This window comes from Sporothrix brasiliensis, assembly GCF_000820605.1.
Source record: "Sporothrix brasiliensis 5110 chromosome Unknown Cont21, whole genome shotgun sequence".
Classification (NCBI taxonomy): Eukaryota; Fungi; Ascomycota; class Sordariomycetes; order Ophiostomatales; family Ophiostomataceae; genus Sporothrix; species Sporothrix brasiliensis.
In genome coordinates, this window is record NW_024467140.1 from 1,820,207 (window position 1) to 1,843,850 (window position 23,644).

At 56.3% G+C, this 23,644-nt stretch overlaps 6 protein-coding genes across 6 annotated transcripts; 2 read left to right on the forward strand and 4 right to left on the reverse strand.

Moving 5' to 3' along the window:
* Positions 1 to 1,945: 1,945 nt before the first annotated feature.
* Positions 1,946 to 3,961, forward strand: SPBR_04790 (uncharacterized protein; the record flags this gene model as incomplete). Its single annotated transcript, XM_040763067.1, has 1 exon — positions 1,946 to 3,961. One exon carries the CDS (start codon positions 1,946 to 1,948, stop codon positions 3,959 to 3,961), a length of 2,016 nt encoding a protein of 671 aa, XP_040615558.1.
* Positions 3,962 to 4,519: 558 nt separating this feature from the next.
* Positions 4,520 to 5,518, reverse strand: SPBR_05163 (inositol oxygenase; the record flags this gene model as incomplete). Its single annotated transcript, XM_040763440.1, has 1 exon — positions 4,520 to 5,518. One exon carries the CDS (start codon positions 5,516 to 5,518, stop codon positions 4,520 to 4,522), a length of 999 nt encoding a protein of 332 aa, XP_040615559.1.
* A 1,624-nt stretch (positions 5,519 to 7,142) lies between these two features.
* On the reverse strand, positions 7,143 to 9,979 carry SPBR_04656 (uncharacterized protein; the record flags this gene model as incomplete). The annotated part of the gene is made up of 7 exons (XM_040762933.1): positions 7,143 to 7,288; positions 7,364 to 8,014; positions 8,091 to 8,352; positions 8,425 to 8,772; positions 8,827 to 9,095; positions 9,764 to 9,792; positions 9,924 to 9,979. The coding sequence occupies 7 exons, from the start codon at positions 9,977 to 9,979 to the stop codon at positions 7,143 to 7,145; spliced, it is 1,761 nt and encodes a 586-aa protein (XP_040615560.1).
* Positions 9,980 to 13,050: 3,071 nt separating this feature from the next.
* SPBR_04862 (uncharacterized protein) lies at positions 13,051 to 14,823 on the forward strand (the record flags this gene model as incomplete). The annotated part of the gene is made up of 1 exon (XM_040763139.1): positions 13,051 to 14,823. The coding sequence occupies one exon, from the start codon at positions 13,051 to 13,053 to the stop codon at positions 14,821 to 14,823; it is 1,773 nt and encodes a 590-aa protein (XP_040615561.1).
* A 2,147-nt stretch (positions 14,824 to 16,970) lies between these two features.
* On the reverse strand, positions 16,971 to 18,994 carry SPBR_04789 (beta,beta-carotene 9\,10\-dioxygenase; the record flags this gene model as incomplete). Its single annotated transcript, XM_040763066.1, has 2 exons — positions 16,971 to 18,785; positions 18,839 to 18,994. 2 exons carry the CDS (start codon positions 18,992 to 18,994, stop codon positions 16,971 to 16,973), a joined length of 1,971 nt encoding a protein of 656 aa, XP_040615562.1.
* Positions 18,995 to 21,382: 2,388 nt separating this feature from the next.
* On the reverse strand, positions 21,383 to 23,594 carry SPBR_04747 (MFS transporter; the record flags this gene model as incomplete). The annotated part of the gene is made up of 5 exons (XM_040763024.1): positions 21,383 to 22,689; positions 22,774 to 22,797; positions 22,866 to 23,040; positions 23,138 to 23,195; positions 23,257 to 23,594. The coding sequence occupies 5 exons, from the start codon at positions 23,592 to 23,594 to the stop codon at positions 21,383 to 21,385; spliced, it is 1,902 nt and encodes a 633-aa protein (XP_040615563.1).
* Between the last annotated feature and the right edge of the window lie 50 nt (positions 23,595 to 23,644).

The following is a 23,644-nucleotide window of genomic DNA, read 5'->3' on the forward strand; positions in this document are numbered from 1 at the left end:
TGAAACTTGGGGGAATGCGAGAAGAGACCTACTCTGCATGCCATCCGTTGGCGAGTGTATTCCACAACTGTACATACTCTGCATTCGACGTTACTTGCCTATGACGTCTTTCTTTGCGTTTGTATATGCTTTCCTTGCGTTATTTCGTTGCATTATTAGTTGCTTGCTTTGTTCGTCTGGCTTCTTCCGTTTTCTCTTTGACCCTTTGCAACACGAGTTAGATTCACATCCTGTACATATTAGACACAAAGCACATTAACTTAACAAATGTCAAACAACGTCCAGTCCACTGACCTGTGATTGGTCACCGTCCACACTCTGACTTTGGGTCAACCCAAGGCCCAAGACCCGTCATAAATGGAGTCGAGTCGACGTGGTGCAATCCGAGTGGTGTTTTGTAGGAAGGCGGCAGCGCACAGAAAGCCCGCCCAAGCTGTCTCACGATCGTGCCTGATGCCAGGAAAGTTTGGTCCTCGCCACCGATGTGCTGTTTACTGAGTCAAAAGAGATCAGGTTGGGTTTGCAAAGAGACGGGACAGCGGGAGAGACGCGATTGGTAGCATAATGTGACAAGACAACCTGGCAGTGGAAAGTGGGCACTTTGTTTGTGTGCCTGCCCAATTTGGATCAGGCCCAGAGAGGAAGGGACGCACGCGCAACGAGAATCGCTCTTTCTCGACTGAGACAGCACTACGACAACATCGTTCGCTCCTTCTTCGTCCAGTCTATTTGACAACGCAACACAATTTTTGCCAGTTTCCAGGTACGGAGTATATTCTATAATTTCTGTACAGTGCGATAACATATACAATGCAGAGTACAAGGAGGACGAGTCTGGCTATTCTCGCACAATTTATTCTGTCAATAGTCCCAAACACAAAAGCAAGAGGCACAAAGCAGACCGCCTTACACACCTAACGCCAGACAATATCCTCTCTCCTCCAACCCATTCGCGGTGGGTCGACTCTGGACCTATCCTAATGGCCGAATTTGGCAGATTAGGCAAGAAAACACAAGTGCTGTGAGAGAGGGAAGGAGAGATGGAGGGAGTGTCGTCGTCGTGGGCCGGGAATGGCGAAGAGGGCTGCCACGTCGACCTCGACCCGTGGAGTCAACAAACGATCCAAGCCACCAATGCAATCGGGAAGACTCAGGAAGGACAGATGATTACAGCCATCGAGCATCAACAGACACTCTGGTACAGGCTGCAATCTGCGCTCTGAAACTAATCCTGCTGACTGTTCCGACTCCATCGCTAACCACCCTCCATTCGACCTCCCCCATCAGCCTGCTCGACACAATTAGGCTACCGGAACGGACCAGAAGGCCAAGGGATCCATTCAAGTCTCCATCGAGGCATTCGACCGTTGGGCACACCCGCTGTGGCCCAAGAGATGCCAACCAGGCGGCAAACACTGTTTGTCATCGTGCCTACAGCGACAAACATCTCGAGGACGACGAAACAGGGCGGACGAGTTGAGTCAATACGAGTGTGAGCTTGTTTTGTTGTCTCTCTTCGGCCAGCTTTATGACCGCACGTGTCGACCAGGTGGACAATGCAAAGAAACGAGACTCATACACAATTGTCGAGTGACCACTCGATCGATCATGCTGATTGGCCGGCTCTACCGTCTCATCAAGCAGCGACATCGCCGATGAAAAGAAACCACAGACTGAGACGCCTCACTTTCGTCCGTCACGCATCGAGTGGCATGACTCCTTACACTTTGGGCATCATAATTGCGCGTCCGATAATATAAAAGACCCTCCGCCCACAGTTGTCAGACGGCCGCTCTATTCATACAAAGGCAAACAAGTCAACATTCCTCATCAACATTGAGCAGACTCCGATCTGCTCTCTTTGCCCGTTTGCATCTCAGGCGGTTTCCTTTTCCTTTATTCACACAATTTACACACTGCATAGGGTCCCTTTCTACCCCCCATAATGGTTGCGGACATCGGACCCAATGCCGACCCGACAGACGTCGTCGACGGCCTCGTCGGCGCCATCAAGACCATCGCCGCCGACCCCAACTACAACCTGCTGGCCAACATCTTCAGCGAAGTGCTGCACCTGCGCGCCAAGAATGCCGAGCTCGTCAGCACCAACCGCAACGTCTTTGAGCAGTACTGGGACTTTCGGCGCGAGCTGGAGGACGGCCAGGCCCGCCTCGAGGCTGCCAAGTCGCTTGTCGAGGCCGACCTTGCCGGCAAAGCTCAGGAGCTGACACTCATGACCGAGGCGCGCGACAAGCTCGACACCACCCTCCAGACCACCGCCGCGGAGCTGGCCGACACCACAGGTGCCAAAGACCAACTCGAGGCCGACCTGGCTACGGCCAACACGGAACTCGACTCGCTCAAGACATTCAAAGCATCGCTTGAGAACGAGCTCAGCCAAGTAACGGCCAAACTCGAGGAGCAGAAACACCTGTCAGACGTGGCCGCCCAAGAAAATGCAGCGCTCCAAGTATCCCTTGCCCAACGCGAGACAGAACTCGAAAAGACAAAATCCGACCTCGGAGCCACCAATAGCAGCCTGCAGGAGCTCACCAAGGAGCGCGACAGCCTCAAGGAGAGCCTATGCCACACCGAGGCCGATCTTGTAGGCAAGACAGCGCGTCTGGCCGCGCTCGACAGCTACCGCGTCGTTCTCCGCAACCAGCCCGAAGACGTGTACGTCACCATCCTCGACACGATCTGGACACGCCTGTTCCACTTGGTCGAAGAGCACTTCCGCCAGGACCTCGAGGACAAGGTGCTCAGCGACCCCTCCTGCTGGAAGAACCTGCGCACCGCCGAAGCCCTCAAGGGCCCGACACAGGTCCCCTTGCCCCAGTCCAACTCGCCCGTCGCCAAGGCCATGCGCATCGCCGCTGTCCTGTCCATTCTCTCGCGCACCCTCCACAAGCACATCTTCCGCCCCGTTTACCTCATCGACGACGACGCCGAGCTGACGCGTGTGCTGCATGGCGTCGAGTTTCAGAGCCCGGAACGCGAAGAGCACATCCGCGCCACGCTGCTCGCCACGTTGCCGGACGTGCAGCGCCACAGCGCCAAGGCCCGCGTGCAGCACGTCGTCCGCGAGGTCTCTTGGGTCGTCCAGCACCTGCTCGGCGCCCTGCCGTACGACGCGTTCTGTAGCGGCCTCGGCAGCGCCTGCGCGCTCGCGTGCACCGAGTGGCAAAAGATTCAGACGGCGCGCATGAAGATTGAGCCGTACTTTGGCCCGCCGTACGACGAGTTCGACTGGCAGGCGCTGCCGCTGCCCGAGTTCGAGGGCCGCACGGGCTCACCGCAGACGGGGAGTGGTGCCAGCAGCGCGCGTGGTGGGTCGCCTGCGCAGGCCGAGGACACGCCCGTCGTTACGATCGAGAGCGACGAAGCGGCCGCGGTTGAGCTGGACGGCACGGCCGTCGGTGCCGATGCCGATACCACCACCGAGGGTAATGCCCCTGCTGGTGAGGGTGCACCACCGACGGCGGAAGACAAGGCCGAGGGTGAGCCTGCTGAGGGCAACACGGATGCCGGCGACAACGCCGACGCCGACGCCGCCGCCGATGACACCGCCGTTGCGAATTCCTCCGACAATGACACAGCCATTGCCGACGACGAAGACGACGACGACGACGAGATGGATCCGTCCGACATTCTACTGGTCGTCTGGCCCAGCATGGCCGTCGTCGAGAACGGCGACCACCAGCCCATCACCCAGGGACTGGTCGTCACCAAAGCCCAGGCCGCACTCGCTTTCCAGGAGGTCTACGCCGCTCGCAACACCGGCAACGGCGCGGGCCTCAACAGCAAGCGCGCCCGCACCATGTCCATCCCCTCGTCCATGCCTAAGCCGACCGTGGCCAACAGCCGTGACGCCCTATCTGCCGGCAACAGCCCGCTCCCCAAAAAGGCTTTTTTAGCCGTGGCCAGTGGTGGCGAGGAGGCCGTGTCGTCCGCTGGGTGAGCAGCATCCTATCGGCGTCTGCCTCTGCCTCTGCCTCTGCCTTTACGTGATCGCGGTCGCCACCACAGCGGACATGATTGCTGTCTGTCCTATCACTACATCTCTTTCTAGTTTTCCTTTGTGATCATCACTCGGTACCTGGTTTCCTTTGTTTCGGGTTATGTATGGGGCTGCCTTGGATATGGTGTGCATTGCCTGGTGTTCGTCTGTGGTTTGTCAAATTTCGATTTAAATTGTACTCATATTACCGTAGTTTAATGATATAATTATATGAGAATGCATTTGTCTGGAGAAATATTATGTTTCTTTCAAATAAAAAACGTTTTATTCTTCAAAAGTAAATAAACTCAACTGGGAAAATAATAATAAATCAAAAACAAAAAAAGCTATTGTTTGCGTATAAATCAATCAGAAGCAACTCTAGGCAATATATGAAACGCCATCTCATGCAGAACCATGCTCAACACAACCAGTGACATACTTTTTCCATCACAGCAGCAGTCTATTCCAATAGTTTCCTCCAGTTGTCATGCAATCCTACCTTCTCCAAGTTTCTGTCTACCACAGAATCACCTTTTGCGGGAAGAACTCGTCAATCAGCTCCAGGTAGTACGGCTTCAGGTCCTCGACGCTCGGCACGTCGTCGCTCTTGCTGTAGAGGTCGTACGGGTTGAACGCCTGGACCGCCTCCAGCATGGCGTGGTCCTTGGCGCACATGAGCTGGCGGTACGCGCCCTCCTTGTGCCACGGGTAGAAGGAGTGGTAGCGGATCATGGCCAGGCTCTCGGCCGGCAGCAGGCTCTGCTCCTTGACGACGTGGTACAGGTACTCGTCGTGGCCCCACGAGAGCATGACGTTGTCGAGGCCGCAGCCCGGCGAGTAGATGCCAAACTCGGTGCTGTAGACGGGGTGGGCGGCGTCCGGGTTGGCGGCAAACGAGTCCGCGTAGATGATGCGCTCGCGGTCAAAGGCGCAGCCCACGGGGAAGGTGTCGCCGACGACGTCCCACTGGCCCTCGGCGTCGTAAAAGTAGAGCAGCTTGCCGAGGTCGTGGATGAGGCCGGTGAGCTGCATCCAGCGGGGCTTGCCGTCGCGGCGGATGGCCTCGGCGCTCTGCAGCAGGTGCTGGATCTGGCTCAGCTCCGTGTCCGGGTCGGACGCGTCAATGAGCGTGTTGAGCTTCTCCATGGCCTCCCAGATGGTCATCGCCTCGCGCGTCCGCGAGGCGGCGTGGTAGCGGGCGCGTGCCTTGAGGTTGTAGGCGACGGTCTGCTTCTCGTGCTGCTCGCGGTAAAAGGCCTTGACGCGGTCGCAGGCGTCGTCGTACTGGCGGAACTGGGTCTTGTCCTTGTCCTGGTCAAACACGGACTCCTCGTTGTAGGCAGGTTTCTGGGTTGTGCTTGTGTTTGTCTTTGCCTTTGTGGCGGTGCGTTCGTCCTTCAACACGTTGACCTCGTCGATGGCATCGGAAATGTCCTCGAGGGCCCGGCCGGACTTGGCGGCGCTGACGAACGGGACGCTGACGTCCTTGTCGTCGTAGATGGCAGCGGGAGCCATTGTGCAATGTGTTTACAAAGATGAAGGGTATGGTTGGAAGGAAATAAGAACAACGTTGCCAAGGACGATCAAGAAGAGGATGAAGGACGAGGAAAGTAGAGGAGAGAAAGAGCGAAAAGGAACACTCTGGGAAAGAATAAATATCCCGGATTGGCCTTGCTCTGGTTGAGGGCTCTGTCCAATGCTGCACGAGAAGGGAGAAAAGGCAACGAAAGAAAGGCCACGTCCGCTTGAGAATCGTGCCACGGGCCGCAGGAAGGATACAAGACCGGTCTGAAAAAGGAAATATCTATGACAGAAGCGGGAGTACTGCAAAGGAGTTGAAGAAGGAACGGAAATAGACAAGGGATCTGGAATAAGAAAAGAGACAAGAAAATAGAAAGACGAGGGAGCAAAAGACAGGAAGCGGGAGAGAACATAGCAGACGTAAGAGATTCGAAATCAAGACGCGGGTTTCCGCAGTAAGAGAAGGGAAACGGACCCTGCAAGGGTAGGAAATTTCCTGTTATGGACACGACTAACACAGTCTTTTTGATTCTCTCTTTACTCATTCCTGGCTTGGTCAGACGGGGGGCGTGTGTGTACAACCCCAGAATGGTCATAGCTGCCGAACTGACCGCATTATGCGGATCAGCACCGGCACCAGAACCGGCCCGGAAGGACACCATTGGGGGGCGGACGACCGTGAAGAACGGTTGATGATTTCATGGGCCCCGGTTTTCACGCTGCTTCTTGTTTCGTTTTGCCGCTATTCTGGGCCGGCAAGTAAGCAAGTCCTGGACGAGAGTATTTCGCCTATTTCGTCCGAAACAGATGGTCTTGGGCGCAACTGCGAGCAAGAGAAGAAACAGTCAGATCCATACGGCCCACCATCGTTACAGGGTTAATGCTCACTTTGCCAAAGCTAAGGCACGTTTTTTCGTTTATGTTATTTTCTTTTCTTCTCATTATGGTCATCTGTAACGCAAAAGTGAATTTGGTAGAAGCCCCTTCGAAAAAGACGCTAAAGAGACCGCGGGAGATGACAGGGAAGAGAGGGGGGGGGCGTGCATGTTTTTGCCCTCGGTGATGACGTGCAACTTGGTGATCGGTCTTGACACGCGGCGGATTTCACCTGCTTTTCTGGTGGGCTGGCGTCCTTTTACGATAGTGCAAAGTTAGCTTCCGCTCGGGGCATCCTTTGGTGTCACTAGCAGGCCGGGCTCGGAATTTGCATCTGGAAGCGGACAGCGTACTGCAAAAATGTCCACTGGGACTTGATCCTCTCATGGAAAGAAGTAAAAATCCGCGACAGCGGGTCCGTTGGAGTCCCATTAAAGAATAAAAGAATAAGAAAATACTTCGTAAGAGCCACAAAACGCCAGCACCACGAGACCACAAAATCGACTCCATTTTGTGGTCTCCATATGTCAAAGTCCATTTCTATGTCGTATCCCGTTTCCGTTTCCTTTTCAGTTACCACTGACCCATGCTTTATCCCGTGTCTATTATCCCATCGAAACGACAGAATGCAGAAGCCCCTTAACGCCCCGTGCCAATTGTGTCTCGTGCTCGCCATTCCATAATCTATTGCCGTGTTTTCTTCCTTTGTTTTTGTTACTATAGTTTGTGTTTCACCGCTGGTTCAGGTCATTTGACTCGTGTCCCAGCCCCACGACCGCATCAGCTGCTGTTGGACAACTTCAGTCGGCCGGGCATGGTCTTTTTCTGTGCGTCGCAGCATGTCGAGAAGGGCTTCTTGGTCTCTTCGGTCATGGAAGCGGTCGCCGACTAAAAACATATCAGCAAGGTTAGCCGTGAGTAGGACGGATGTAGCGTCACAGAGAGGAGAAGGTAAGAACGTACAGGCTGTGATGGCCATGCAAGCTGTGAACATGCCGGGTGGCGTCCATTGGTTGCCTAGACCGATGCCACAGACTTCACGCACCAGCGCGCAAACACGGTCGTTAACGTTTTTGGCGGCCTCGAGGCGCTGACGGCCGATACGCGGAATCTTGGGGTCGAAGCTGACGAGGAACAGCTCGGCCAGGATGTGGTGCTGCAGGCCCGTGACGTGCCAGCTCGAGTGGTGCCAGATCTCGGGGAATGCATCGCCAGGCCCGCGCTCCTTGAAGTAGGTGGGTGTAAACGAGTCCGGCAGCCGCGCCGACCACTGCTTGTTCCAGCTGCTCAGCTCATCCCAGGAAAATCGCGGCGACAAGGTGGATACCGTCTCACCGAAGCAAAAGTTGAGCACATCGACGCAGTGGATCACCGCACGGTTGGCCCAGTCATGATCTTCAGCTGGACTAAGGCCACGTGCATTGTCGGCGAGAGACAGCACGAGCGGTGCCTTGACGGGCTGCTGGTTGATGGTCGCAGTATAAATCTCCTGGCGCAGCCCGACCCAGAAAGCAGCGGCACTGAGCGTGTTCGGCACTATTTTGTGGCCATGCCCGTGGACGAATGCGTGGATGCCTAGGAGATAGCCCTGAGAGTCAAAACCCGAATGTTTGACTTGTTAGGTTAGTAGAAGAACGGCAAACGGGACGGTACAGAGACTACGGTCCACACCAACGGAGGGTTGACATACACTCCATCTCCTCCCAAACGCGAAGGATGATTGTGGCAGCAAACAGATTCTCGTCGGCAGCTGTGTCCTCGTGGCTTAGCATAGGAATGAGGACATTGAGGCATTCCTGGTGGTAGCGGTCCGAGGCATAGCGGTCAAAGTTGCCGATATGGGCAAGGTGCTTGGAAGAGAGGGCCAGGATGGCGTTCAAGAGAACGGTGCACGTCGCTGCACGCTTGGGAACAATGGTGCCGAACTGCTGCGCCGGCTCACAAAGGTCGAGCTACAGAATGAGTCAGTGGCTGTCTCAGAGGTGACAGAAAGACAAACGCTGTTTTCTGACCCGTAAACATACCCAGATCGCTAGATTCTGTACGAAATGGCGAAGAAGAATAGCCTGCTGCTTGTCTTGCAGCGGAAATACAGACTTCTCCGTGTATATGTTGGGATGGGCCGCACGGTCCGCGGCTGTCAACGTCAGAGGCGGGTGGATCGGTGGCACTAACTCGTCATGTACAATAAACCGGTCCGTTGGAGACCGCGGTGAGCCACCACTCGCGGATCGACGGTGATGATGTGACACGTGTTGTGGAGAGGCCTGCGAAGTGGATTGTGCCGTGCTACGCATTTCTTGCCGTGCAGAAACAAAAGTGTACGTCTCGGTAGGGCCAAACGAGAGAGGGGGTGGCGGCTGTCGACTCTGCTGTGAAGTCTGTTGTGAAGTCTGCCGAGCAGCTTGTTGAGAAGCTGCTCTCACCCGCCGCAGCGATTGTCTACGTCCATTCGTCAGGGGAACACGAGGCCGTGACGAGGCGGTCGTTGAGCGTGTTGTGCTGCGAGACACCTCTTCCGGAGAGTCTGGGCTGTGTGATTCATCTGGCGGTGAGGGATTTTGCGTACATGCGGCAAGTCGAGTGGCTTGCGGCCGCCGAGGGGGTGGAGGAGGAGGAGCAGGCGGCTCCTCGTCGTCGTCCTCATCACTGTAGAACTCGGCATCACCAGTGACGCCATCTGCAACAAAGTCGACTGTATAATGGGTGGATAAATTTGTTAGTTTCTACTTCGTACTGGGAGGGCGTTCCTCTCATAGAGTGCTTACGACGTCTTGGTATCCTGACCCATTGCTGCCGTCGGGTGAATGGACCTGTTTAGGACGAGAAAGACGACTCTTGTCAGCCTCGTGGAACAATTCGAGTATCCTGGTTAACTGGTCATTGGTGCGTACCTGATTTGACTCGAAACTTGTATCCTCGCGTGCAGGCCTTTGACGTCGCTGCGCACCGACCACAAGCAGGGAGAGCACGATCACCTGCATGAACTCGTCAGTAATCGAAGAACCATGTCTGACATCGGACAAATCCAGAGATATTTGGTTGGAAGAAGGAGTTTATCCCGTGTGTATTTGACGGTGAGCAGGGATGTGAAAAGGAACCGATCTAGCGAGAGTCGCCCGCTTGGTTATGTGGGGAGTGAAGGTCACGTAAGGAGAAGGATGACGAAGGGAAAGAGAGTCAGGCACAGTCGGCCTCTGTTGGTGTGGGGTTGGGCTGGGTGGGAGAATGAGACCAAAAAGTCTTGGTATGAACGAGACTGGCGAGGCAAGCAAAAAATCGGACAGGATGGCAACAGAGAGCACGGGTGCAAATTGCTTAAGAAGGCAGTGAGGGCCTCCGGAAAGTGACGTATTTGCTTACACTTGAGATGCTGTTCACGACAGGACTCGCTGTGGAAAGTCAGTAGAGCGTTCGATAGAGCATTTTGGAGTGCAGTCGATGTCGATGGCGTCAAAAAATGGAACAGGGAGCCAAAGCTGATGTGGGGAAGACAGGCTGTGACGATGCTGGAGAAACTTACCAACCAAAGGGTGCTGTCAGAGGAGGCTCGGACGGCAGAGAGGTATGCGAAGGCATCGCTCACGCATGGGAGGCCGTGTGCGTAGTGTAGAAAAGTACCGTCGAGGGTTGGCAAAGAGGCGAGATTTGGGTGGAAGAGGAAATGTTGCAGAATAAAAGCCAGAACAGTAAAAAAATGCCGACAGGCGAGAGGGCGGAACAGCGAGATTAAAAGGGAAAAAATCCGCGAAGAGCGTCTAGACGCGGGAGGCTAGGCTTGGTTCGAGCGCCAGAGCTAGCAAAGAACGCATGGAAGCTTTTCATGGAAAAGATGCTCTATGCCCAAAGAAAAGAAGAGGACATGGGTGGCATATGGGACACTAACGAATGGAGAACATGCTGAGAAGCAAAAGTCTGAAAGAATGTTCAAGCAGACGAGAAGAAACGGGAGATACAGAGAACCGGCAACGGAATACGGCGAGATTTATGGAGTGCAGAAAGGGAGAAATTGTGACAAAAAAAAAAAAAAAAGACAATGAGTTCAACAGCGTGACAACGCACCGATGATGCACTATGCTGGCTATGTGGCATAGGGTGTCAAGGTGAGTGAATCATAACTGAGATCAACATGAAGGGAGAGGGAGGGATGGAGGCCCGTCAGACTGAGATGGTGACGCCGATGTTGGAAATCGAGCAAATTGTCGAATTGCAGGGATTTTTGATTTGTGGGCAAACGGCTGATATGGGGACGACACGAAGTATGGAGTAGAGCAGAAAGAAAAAGTCAAACAGGCAGTCTCCGATTGGGTCTCCGGGACACAAACGAGAACGCAAAGATCCGGGTGTGTCTGGGGAAGCAGAGGACAGGGAATACGTAAGAGGAAAAGAAAGTTTGTGAGAGCATGGAAAGGTGATGCATGGCAAACGAAGAGAGGACGGACAAGAGAAGAGGAGCAATGTGGGTGGAGTCGGGCCAGAGATGCAGGGTGGGGGCCAGGGGCTCCAGTGCGCCTTCCTCGTCTAACTGCAGTGACTTCGTTCACGTCCGGGAGTCATGACGAGCTGCGATGCTGGTAGAAGGAACATGATGACCTAGAACGAGAGAGGAAGGGACGAGCTGCCTATGCTGGGTCGTAACTGCTTGTCAGGGCGATTTTGCTTAGTGCGGCAGGTACGACAACCAGAGATACACTAGCGTAGGAAGCTCTCGATGTGAACGACGAGGGCAGGTGCAGCTCGCCCTCTCGACTTCCCCTCAAGCACCTCGTTGTCGAGAGTATCGTCGGGGGGCGGCGGTTGTGACTCTTGACCATGCCGCGCTGGCATCTTGTCGCGCAGACATCAGGACTCGTGCGTCCACAGGTTTCACAGGCATTGCTAGATCTCCGGCCGTACCATGTCGTTGAGGCGAGTCTGGGGTGTTGGCGACCATGCTCAACGCGCCGTGAGGAAGAGGCGCCTGCCGTTTATGGAGTATTTATACTGCAGCACGGCGAGGAGTCAAGAAGGCAGGAGCGAACAGAGCCTTGGAAGGCGCGTCACGCCTCGGTAGCCGCGCCTTGTCATGGACGACGAGGTTAAGTAGACGTAGGACCAACACAACAAAGTCAGCCATTCCCCGTCACGTTTGCCAGTGACACCATCATGAGTCGGGAAGAGACACCCCCGAGGCAGTGATGGACTCTCTTTGGCACTGCGGGCACCCCTGGCGCTCGTACTTTCATTCTGCCTCTGTTGCGAGAGGGCGTTTGGACGCATGTACGATATCGACGCAAATGAAGCAGCATTGCCAGCTTCGATTGCCAGTCTCCTTACGACCGCATCCCTTTGACTCTCTCATCACTACTTTGCTTTTGTGTTGTCTCCACGCCTTACCAAGTCGCTTAGCATCACAGCCGAGACGTCGTCTGGCTCGCTCCCTATAGTCGCCAACCATGGCGACTATCGTCGTCCACTCGACACTGCCCACCTTCAGATGCCGTTGCTTGCGCCAGTTTGATGCCGCTAGGCAGTGCACCGGCCAATCACGGCGATGCAAATGTTTTGTTGGCGGGTCGAGGATAGATGGTGCACCGGCGAAGGTTCGGGCATTTCCCTTGCTGGATCTTGCTTCGGCTTTGGTCAATTTTTTCACTTTCTCTGTGTTGGGTGCCATGCTCTGTGAAGGAGCGGACTGCCTTTTTGCGCCTAGTGGCAACAGAGCAGCCTTGGCGTCGCTGTACCTTGGCTGACTTAACGATGTACTTGATCTGCTATTTGCCGGGTTCTAAGTGCGTTCGCGGCATTTGTTGTGACTTCTCAACGGGTTAGTTGTGACCGTTCTGTTTCCAGTTTTTTCGATTGTCTAACGCCACCGGGGGCTTCTTCGCGATGAACAATGGCAAGAAAAAAATGGAGACGAAATGAAAACGAAAAAAGAACGACAAAAAGAATGGAAAAAAAAAAAATTAAGGGGAAACTCGCAAAAACTGGAGACCAAATCGCACGCCCCCGTCGTTGTCAAAGGACGAGGCAATTCTCGCGAGTTTTCACCTTTTTCAAACATCTCCATCCCATCTTTCTTTGCAAGCCCATTCAGACACCAAGCGAACTGTTTCGCCTTGCGGCTACACCCTCCCCTGCCCCGACCCTCTCCCTTCCCGGCCTCGTTCTTCTCTAGTCTTGGTTGCTTTTGGTCTCCTCAATCTTTGGTTTCTCCGCATTGTCACATTTTGACTTGCGGGACATCGCACAAGGAACACAGGGTGGCACTGGAGGGACCAAACCCCAGGTGCGGTCACAAGGACAAGCGACGATCGTTACTCCATCTCCTCAACGTACGGGGAGGTCCAAAGTGCGGAGTAAACAGCGGGTGCATGTTGTCTTACGCTACACCACCCAGAATCGTTTTCTTTTTTGTCTCCGTAACGGAGTGACCGTGTTGTCGAGGCCTTGGACGTGGTGATATTTAATTCATACTTGAGCTTATCGGTGCCCACACTTGCTCCTCCGTTCTCTACCGCGATCTTCACAATCTGTCTCACGCAGCTCCTCCTTGGACGGTACTTCCTTTGTGTGCTTTTACGCGCAATCCGCGTCTTTGTCTTCTCGTCTCCCCATTTTCCTCCACTCTACTATTCCGTGTCCCACGCAGTCGACCATCCACAAACATGTCCCACATACCGGAGACCGGCGCGTCGGCCGCCGCCCCGGCCGAGCCCACCAAGGAAGACATCATGGCCGCTGACGGCTTGGCGCAGGAGGACCAGGACATGGCGGACACCAAGGCGGCCAACACGGTCGTCGGGTTCGCCAAGTCGGCGGCCGAGACGGAGCAAAAGATGACCCTGCTCGAGGGTATCCGGCTGTACCCCAAGGCGATTGCGTGGAGCATGCTCATCAGCACGTGCATTATCATGGAGGGCTACGACGTGTGCCTGATCAACAACTTTTACGCGTTCGACCAGTTCAACCGCAAGTACGGCACGCTGCTGCCCGACGGCACGTACCAGGTCTCGGCGGCCTGGCAGAGCGGCCTGAGCAACGGCGCCAACTGCGGCGAGCTGATCGGCCTGCTGCTCAACGGCTGGATCTCGGAGCGCTTTGGCTACCGCTACACGGTCATTGGCTGTCTCGTGCTCGTCACGGCCTGGATCTCCATCTTCTTCACGGCCAAGAACACGGCGGCGCTGCTCGTGGCCGAGATCCTGTGCGGCATCCCCTGGGGCGTGTTCCAGACGCTGACCATTACGTATGCGTCCGAAGTGTGCCCCGTGGCGCTGCGCGGCCACTTGACGACGTACGTCAACGCGTGCTGGGGCATCGGGCAGCTGATTGGCATCGGCGTGATCATGGGCGTGCTGGACCGCACGGACCAGTGGGCGTACCGCCTGCCGTACGCGCTGCAGTGGATGTGGCCGGTGCCGCTGATGGTGGCCATCTTCTTCGCGCCCGAGTCGCCCTGGTGGCTGGTGCGCCGCGGCCGCATCGAGGACGCCAAGCGGGCGCTGCTGCGGCTGACGTCCAAAAAGGTGCGCGAGGGCCGCCAGGCGGGCGGCGACCCGACCAACCCGGACGCCGAGCGCTTCGACCCGGACGCCACGATTGCCATGATGGTGCACACGACGGCGCTCGAGGCCAACGCGACCAAGGGCGCCAGCTACCTCGACTGCTTCCGCGGCCACGACCTGCGCCGCACCGAGATCGTCTGCATGGTGTGGGCCATCCAGAACCTGAGCGGCAATTCCTTTTCCAACTACTCGACGTACTTCCTCGAGCAGGCCGGCCTGACGTCGCGCAAGGCCTACGGCTTCGCGCTCGGCCAGTACGCGTTCAATGTCGTGGGCGTCATTGGCGCCTGGTTCTTGATGTCCTGGGGCATCGGCCGCCGCTCGCTCTACCTCTACGGTCTCTGCGGCCTCTGCACGATGCTGTTCATCATGGGCTTCCTGGGTCTGGTGCCCGCGTCCCACCGCGACCAGAGCTCCATCGCCACCGGCAGCATCATGCTCGGCTGGGCGCTCTGCTACCAGCTGTCCGTCGGCACCGTCTGCTATTCGCTCGTCGCCGAGATCTCCACCCGCCGCCTGCAGATCAAGACGGTCGTCCTCGGCCGCGTCCTCTACATCATCGTCGGCATCGTCTGCGGCGTCCTGACGCCCTACATGCTCAACCCGAGCGCGTGGAACTGGCAAAACTATGCCGGCTTCTTCTGGGCGGGCATCTGCTTCCTCTGCATCATCTACACCTACTTCCGCGTGCCCGAGCCGACGGGCCGCTCGTTTGCCGAGCTCGACGTGCTCTTTGAGCAGGGCGTCAGCGCCCGCAAGTTTGCCACCACCGAGGTCGACGTCTTCTCGCGCAGCATGAACGTCGACGTCCTGCGCAACTACAAGGAGCAGACCGTCGACCACGTTGAGCGGCGGTCAGCGGCAGAGGCCTAAGGAAAGAGGGGGGTAGTCACACCGAGGAACGCGGGTGGAGGACAGCTGCACCACAAAGGGAAGGGGCCACCAGGCCACACTGGCCATGAACTAGGAAAGAGCGCGCTGCCAAGACCCAGATAGGGAAGGACGTAGGAGGGCCAGATCACTAATACCACAACGCAGAACAGTTGGATCTCGACGAGGAAGGAGCGATTGGTGTCTGTCTTTGTTTTGACGTTTTCGGGTGCAAGTGCCAGTTCTCATACTGTGCAATGCCCTCGCCTGTACATATCTCCTATATATTAATGCATACGAATACACACGATCATATACACTCCCTTTGCACAAGACACACCCCTGCCTCAATAGAGTGGCATGCTGGCATGAAGGTCGACAGTCAATGAGGTGGCATCGCATCGCCGATTGACGGAATGTTGTGTAGCGTCTGCGTTGAATGAAAGCCATCAATGGAAGCCCAGTGTGCAGCTGTCAGTAACTGCAACCATAGCTCACACAATGCCATGATGTACTGTGCCACTGTGCTCCAGCCACCAGTCGCCTGGTGAGCCTAGAAAAGGAAAACAACAGTCGTTGGCTCATCCACGTGTTGCCCCTCTACTTTTCCTGACCTTTGATTCAGTCTTTAAAAACATTTTCACACTTTTCTCTTCACTTTTCTTCCTTCTCTTCTTCTCTTCTTCTCTTCTTCTCTTCTTCTCTTCATCTCCTCTACCTGATATCCAACGCCTCGACTGGTCACCCTCACGGCTCTCATATTTCTTCTTGGCCGCATTCAACCTTCCAAAGTGATGGTCAACACTGACACGAACTTGTTTCTTCCGTCTCTCGTAGGCTGAATGGACTTGTGTCGTCGTTTGACGAACGCGCACAGACGGTTTCCACTCTATGGTTCCAGCCTCGCCGCTTTGGGACGCGCCTACCCATCCATCACAGATGGATCCCGTGGGCTGTATGGTAAGCGTTGTTGACAGCGAACGTCTTTTCGTCTTTTGCATTTTGTATCGACGCCTCGCAATCGCTTCCCATCGTGCACAAATACGTGGCTGACCGACTCCAACATCCATAGACCCAAAAGTATGCAGTCCCCAGTGTCCCGCCGATCCGATGGGGGCCGGCGGGCCGGTCTTCTGTTTCCGACCCCCGTCGGATGGGCTTGCGTCACTTTGAAGTACACGGCAGAGGTCGGTTCCTTGCCCAGAGGTAAAACAGTCTGTCTCGTCTGTGTTGCCAAAACGGGCTCTCGAAGCTGACAAAGTAGTCTCGGGTTTCCACCGTTATGGAACCGCCCGCCGCGAAGAAAGATATGATGAGAGAGAGATGTCACGGTTGGTATCGATGACCGGACAATGTGACGGTGGCGACTTTTTGATCAGAGCTATAGATTGGAGACGCAAAAGGTCAAGATGTCAGACCGTCGCATCTCTCTCTCATCATATCTTTCCTTTTACTACTTTCGTTACTACTTGCATCTCTTCGCAGGCAAAGCGGCGCCGCCACGTCCGTGGTCGCTCTCGTCCGGACGAGCAGAACGATATTATATTCCTTTATGCGGCTCATGAAACGGGTCCAGAATCCAGGCTCCAGGGATGTGGTACGGTCGGCGATCGACCACGTCCCTGGAGCCTGGATTCTGGTGCCCAGGCCGCGGCATCCAAATGGCCCTCCAAGCCAAAGGCCGAGTTTTATGAGGAGAGAAGGGGAGGTGGAGGGGGAGGGGGAGTGCCGTCACCTACTGCAAGTAGCATGCGGCGTGTGAGACGTGTCTCGCGGTATGGGCCACCTCCTTGTGGTGGTGGCCTGGTGGTCTTCAGAAAGGCATCAGGCATCCAGCGTCGAACACGTGTCGATGAGGAGCGTGGAGGCTGGATGGAAGTGACTTGCAAAATGTGTGGGGTTACTCCGTAGAAAGCTATTGTTTTCCATGTGCTTTCCCCTGTCGAAGCAGCCCATTATGTACAATAGAATACAACGCATGTTTCCATTACCATCTGTGTGTTGCCTCCAAGGCACTACTGTATACAACTTCGCCACGCTCAATTTGGTATCTCCTAACGTCAATCGTAGACTCATAATACATTGTTACCTCCGTCACATTTCTCTCTCGTCATCTCGCTTCGCCGCCCCGTCGCTCTCTTGTCATCCCTTCATGCCTTGGCGTGCGCGCCGTGAAAGCCAAAGCCAATGGCAAAGCCCACCTCGGCGCGCCCCGTCTCGGTCATGGTGCGCGCATCCAGACACAGCAGGTAGCTCTTGCTGGCCGTGCCGTCCAGCACCACCGACAGCAGGACGCCGTCGTCCTCGCCAGTGCCGTCGTCTGTGGCATCCGGGTTGCCGATAAAGACAGCCTCGCCCGGCGTGTGGCCCAGAGGCGCGTGCCACAGCAGCGCCGCCCGGGTCTCGGTGTCCGTCTTGCACAGCGCGTCCGCCAGAGTCGAGCGGCCCTGGCTGGCGACGCTGTAGACAAACCGGTGGCGGCGCGTGGCATACTTTGGGTTGATGGTGGGGAGCTCGCCAGCATGCGGGCCGGCAATGGCCCAGTCTTGTGAGGCGGCTGTTACGGAGACGGCAGTACTGCCCGACGACGACGACGACAATGACGACGACGACGGCAACTTTAGACGATACCGTGACAGCGAGGGGATAATGCTGGCAACACGGACGGGGTCGTTGTAAAAGTCGGCAGCGGCATTGTTGCGGTTGAGAAGCACGTCGTAGTAGAGGGCGTGGATGATGTCGGACGTGGGATAGTCAATCACGTCGCACACGACGCAGTTGGTCTCCTCGTCCTCAAAGGTGTTCACGCTGTGGAAGAAGAAGCCGGCCGGACTGTCAAACTCGGCCACCACGCCCTTGCCGTCGGGCCGCCGGTCGACCACGATCCAGCGTGTCTTGTTGGCCGCGCTAAACGGCTCCAGACCGTCCAGGATGTTGCGCTCCCACAGTATCTTGAGGCCGTTCTGCGCGACATGCGTGCAGGGGATGCAGAGCACGACGTAGTGGGCGGTCAAGAAGAAGGAGTGGATGTACGCCGGTCTGGCGCCGCTGGCGTAGCTTTTGCTGCCGCTGCCACCCACCGACGTCGACCCAGGCGCACTGGCAGGCCCGTGGCGGCAGCGGATGGTCGCGAGAATGTCTGTCTTGCCGGTGGCCTGGGACACGCGAAAGACGCGGTAGGTGGGCGTGGGGCCCAGGTCCAGATTGAAGTTGAAAAAGTCGCCCGTGACGGGGTCGCGCTGGGCGTGCGCGGACGACATGGCGCCCTTGAGGTCCGGGTGCAGCGTCTCCTGGTTGGCGACGCCAATGGGCTCGAGCGTCTCCGGGTCGACGCGGCGCATGATGTTGGCGTCGGTGGTGATCCAGACGGAGTCGGGCAGGTTGGCACTGCGGTGGCCCGCGGCGGGTGGTGCGGCGAGACGCTGGACGTCGCCCTCCTTGGCGGCTTCGGCCGACGGCACGACAGCCATCGACCGCCGGTCGGCAGCCTTGGCCGCAGCAGGACGGTCGGCCTGCAGGCCCGGCACGTCGAGGTGCACGACGACATTGACATTCTCCGAGTCCTTCAAGCGCGTGTTGCGGCGCAGAGCAGCAGCCTTGAAGGTCGACATGAACTTGCCGAGCAGGCCGATGCAGGGGTCGGCGCGCTGGGCGAACGTGAATATTTTGGCAGCGCCCTGTTCCTGCATGAGACGCATGCGGGCCTCGGACTGGCGCCGGGAGGAGTAGAAGACGGACACCGTCCCCAGCGCTGCCTCGTCAGGCACAATCTCAAACCGATGGGTGTGGGCCAGGCCGTCGAACCAGTGGCTGATGTAGTGCGTGCCTTTGGGTGTGCCCTCGACCTTCATCATGCCCGGTCCGGTGCGGTACAAACTGCCGGCGGCATAGGCGGGAATGGTCCCGACGACGGGGATCTCGATGGGGCCTCGTTCTTCGCGGAGGCCGTCAAACTGCACTGTTAGCTGTGAACCAGCGACGACATTGTCGTGGCAAGAATGACCGAAAGAGCACATACCCCCGCCTCATTGGGCCAGTCTGTAAAGGCATGGTCTTGGACACGCTTGAGGGTCTCGGCATGGTCCGTCTTTTCGTCGGCGACTGTGCGGTAGCCCGGCAGCGGTGGCGGCAGGACAACAGCCTTGGCCGGCAAGGCGACTGGTACGGAGCCCATGGGTGGTGGATGAGGCGAAAGTCGGCGCAATACAGCAGGGCCTCTGAAGAGACGTTGCACGTACGAGGTATGTCGTGCACTTGTGACTGAGACGTGTTTTGGTGATGCAATGCGGGTTCAGATGCAGATGCACGTCTCGCGGAGAAAAGGAGAAATAGAGAATAGGAGAAAAGGGGGGATGGTGAAGACGATATATATTAAAGGGAGGGAGTAGAGTACCAAGGAGGAAGGTGCAACGGTCAGAGTAGAAGAATGAATAGGGGTCAGAAACGAGCAACAGGTCTAAACAAATCAAGAAGGTATGAGGCTTGTTTGTGCTGCAATACTGTGAGACAAATCGATGCAGCCCGGTCTGGGGGGCCTGCCGTATTTATATTCGGATGAGGACAATACGTAAAAGACAGATGGTGAGAAAAGAAGAAGTGAACAAATGTAGAGGACGAGAAAAATAACAATAATACATTCCCCAGCGCCACGGTGGCACCAGTGCATACAGCTACATCCCAGCTGACGCTTGTGTGGGAAGAAATAAAAGAAAGCCCCTCGAACGTACAGCTGCGGAAAGCGTGGCATAAAATGGCCGGTTTGCTGGCCGTGTAAGGCTGCAGTTGAGCAGTTGAGCTAGATGGAAAGAGTATGTATCACGAAAAGGACACCCGAGACGGACATAAACAAATCTCGGAGGGATTTCCAAACTGCAAAAGGAGTCACGAGAAAGCAAAGCTTCGACAGAAACGGGCGACAGATCGCCGGAAACATGGAGTCATGAATTGGGCCGACCGTCCCGGTATGGGAGAACTTGGAGATGTTGCAAACACGGACAATAGACTGGATGGTGATGCTATCAAACCAACGATGGCCTGTCCGTGATGCTAAAATGGGACGGATGGTGGATAAGCCCAGCAGGCCGCCGCCGACAGCCAAGGATGCGGTTCAGACTGGCTATTCGTTTATTGCTGTTGCAAGCAACGGCCCTGTGATAACCGCCAAGGCTATGCTTGTCGTCGTCTTCGTCGTCTTCGTCGTCGTTATCGGTTTCCTTCTTACCAACGACAAGCGAATGCGAGGCGGGGACGGAGACGGGTGAAAGACCAATGCCATTGCAAAACGAAGGATGAGGAACGAAGGATGGAGACAGAGACTAACCAGAGCGGGGGGAAAGTAGGACATGGGGAGGAGGACGGCCATTGAGAATACCCGATGCGGTGTGCCTACACAGTAGTCAATATGGGAAAGGGTAGATGAAGCCATGGCCACACGAAGCAGCTTCAGCAGGGATCACACATTGCTCGTCGTTTGCCTCGATCGCCGCCGGGACCGTCGTCTTTCACACGTTCACGCTGTATCCTTCTGCCACCCTCACCCTCGTCCGCGCGCTCTCCACTTTATGCAGGTGCTCGCCTGTGTTGCCCGTTTCGAGTAATCGTCCCAGATTGGACGCCCTCTCTTTCTTCTGGTTCTGGGGCTGGGGCCATCCATCTTCGTCCCCACACCGTCTCGAGACGACTTGGCAGAGGGTGCCTGGAAAGGGAGACTGCCATTCCTCCATGGCGACCAGGATCAGCGCCCGAAATCCATCAGCAACGGCCGCTAACCAGTAGTTAACCAGTAGTGCATGGCTCCTATTCGCCCGTTCGCTTGTGTTAAGCGATGGTGCTTGGAGATGCTCTTTCTGTTCCTTTTTTACTTTCTTTTTCTTCTCGTCCTCGGTCTGGTTCGTCGAAGCCCTTTGCTGTTCGTTTGGTTCCGACGCACGACGTCGATCATCACAAGTCTCCATGTGCTGTGGAATACGACAGCAGTTTACTTCCTACCTTTTCGCTTTCGTCTTTCGTACTTCAACAGTACGGAGAATGACATATTCAGAGCCCAGTCGATTGGTAGCTGCCTGGTAACGACGTCTTTTCTTAGCAATCCTGCCAAGCACATGGCCGAGCCTATCGCATTCTTCCATTCACGAATTACGATTACGTTGACGATGAATTCAACAGCGACGAGCCGCGACTGCTCCCTTCAAGACTGTTCTGACAGATGCGACCCTGCTGCCTTGGACGGTAAAAATAGACGACAAGTGTGCATACAAAAATAAACTCAAAGCAAACGTATAAGCTTTGAATTCGTCGGTGAATAAATGCCGTGATATGGATTACAGTTTTTAACTTTTTTAAAAGTAGAATCCTTAAAATGCTCAGAAATAGAATTAATGTTCAATGAGACAGCTACCAATGGTCAAGCAAAGCAAGAAACGCTCCTATCATGTGCCGGTTGCATTGAATAGTAATCAACTGTATATGGGAACAAACACAAAATAGCGAGGGGCTATGATAACAAAAAAAGAATTAAACATTCAGTCAACTTTTGGCTACTACACAGCATCACACCCTCTCGTCACACCCTGTCTTCGCCCTTGATGTCTCGCGCCGCCTCGGACGCGTCCTCGGCCAAGCCCTCAACGTTGTCGTCGGCCGCCTTTGCAGCCACCTCGACATCCGTCTTGGCTGCTGATGCCTCGGCGCGGGCTGTTGTCGACGGGCCCTTTTTGACCCGAATGTCTTTCCAGCCGAGACCGAACGTCGCGAAAAAGGCCAGCACAGACAGCGCAGTGGCAAAGTAAAAGACGCGGTTGACGCTGTTGGCGTAGGCCAGGATGACACCGGGGACGCTGGCGGCGGGCACGACGGACCGGAAAGCCGTGGCACCGGCGGCAATAACGACCTCCGGGTCGACGCCAGGCGCGTGCTGCTGCAGCTGTGACTGGAGGCTGTTGTCAAAGACGGTGTTGGCGATGGTCAGGAGGACGGCGCCGCCGACGTTTTGGCCGAAACTCAAGAGGCCGACGGCGACGCTAATCTGGTTGGGCTGGACGGCGTGCTGGATGGCGAGAATTGGTGCCTGAAACACCATGCCGCGGCCGCCGCCGGCCAAGACCTGGAACCCGATCCAGTGGCCTGTCGGCGTGGTGGGCGAGAGGGTCGACAGCAGCCCCGTGCCGATGCTGTTGATGGTGGTGCCGGCGAAGGCCCAGGGCAGGTAGTAGCCCATTTTGCTGATGGCGGTGCTGGAGGCGACGGCGAAGAACAGCTGGCTCAGGATGCTGGGCAGGATGTTGACGCCGCTCGTGACCGGCGAAGCGTCGCGGGCGGTCTGAAAGTAGATGGCAATAAAGAAGGCGTTCATAATGATGGTGCCCATCAGCGCGAAGCTCGCCAAGGAGCCCGAGTAGACGGTGCGCTCGCGCGCAATGGGCGTGGGGATGAGGGCGGCCTCGCCGTTGCGGTTGGGGATGTCGTCGGAGCCCAGCCAGTGGCTCATCCGGTAGTTCCAGGCGCCCCAGACGAGGGCCGTGACGCCGGCGCCAACAAACAGGCCGATAATGACCGACGAGTTCCAGGGGTGCGCGACCGTGCCGCCCCACTGCAGAGCGAGAAGAAGCTGGATGGTGGCGCCGGAGAAGACGAAGAAGCCGACGAGGTCCATGCGGTGCAAGAGCACGAGGCGCAGCTGGCGCCTGATGGTCTCCTTGCTCTGGCCGCGCCATGGCATCTTTTCCGTCTGCTCTGGGATGTGGATGAGAAGAATGAGCGTGGCCACGACGGCGCCGACTGGCAGGTTGACGTAGAAGCACCATCTCCATGTGGCGAGTTCCGTGAAAACGCCGCCAAGGAGCGGTCCGGCCACGACACCGAGCTGAGCGACTATGTGTGTGTGTAGGTGTGAGAGGCGACGGACTAGTTATGAGAGGAGAGACGAGGGAGAGAGAAAAGGACTTGGACACTCACCACCTAGAACGATGCCCGTCAAGACTGGAAATGAACGTTAGTTGGGTACAAAAACAGGGACAGCAGAGGACAAAAAGGACAGCGTGACTTACGCGCTCTGCGGGCCAAAGGCGCCAGGCCGGCCAAGATGGTCAGGGTGCCGTTCTGAAGACCGGCTCCGCCCAGGCCGGCCACCGCCCGGCCGATGATCAGCATCGTCGACGACTGGGCCACGCCGCAGATGAGCGAGCCGAGTTCAAAGATGCCAAAGTAGATGAGGAAGGCCCACTGCGCAGCGTTAGAACTGAAACAAACAGAACCGGACAAAAGAGGTGACAAGAGGACTAGGGCACGGGCTCGTAAACAGGCTCGAAATCGGGCTCACCTTGGTCTTAAAGTACGTGTAGATTTTGCCAGACAGGGGCTGCATCGGAGCGCTGCCCCTTTTGTTAGACGACAGACAGCCAGACGAAGAAACGCATACGGGGGACAGGCGAGACTCACCAGGCCAACTGGTAGGCGGCACCGTACCAGCCCACGTCGTTGAGCGAGTGGAACTCGTTGGTGATGCGCGGGATCGCCGTTGCCACAATGGACATGTCGAGCATCATGACAAAAAAGGCCAGCGACAGGGCCAGGACGACCAGCCACAGCTGGACGCCGGTGACATACTTGGGCTCGGGGTTGGAGCCCTGTGTAGTTGACGGCGCGAGTGCGGCGGGTACTTCCTGTCCATCGGGCACAAAATGGCGGTCCTTCTTTTCGTCCGCCGTGGTGGCAGCGACAGCATCGCCCTCTGTCGACAGCGTCGGCGTGGCCGTCCGCTCGTCCGTGTCCGTCATGACGGGATGTGGGAAAAGCAGAAATCAAATGCAGTCGAAAAGGAGTAAAA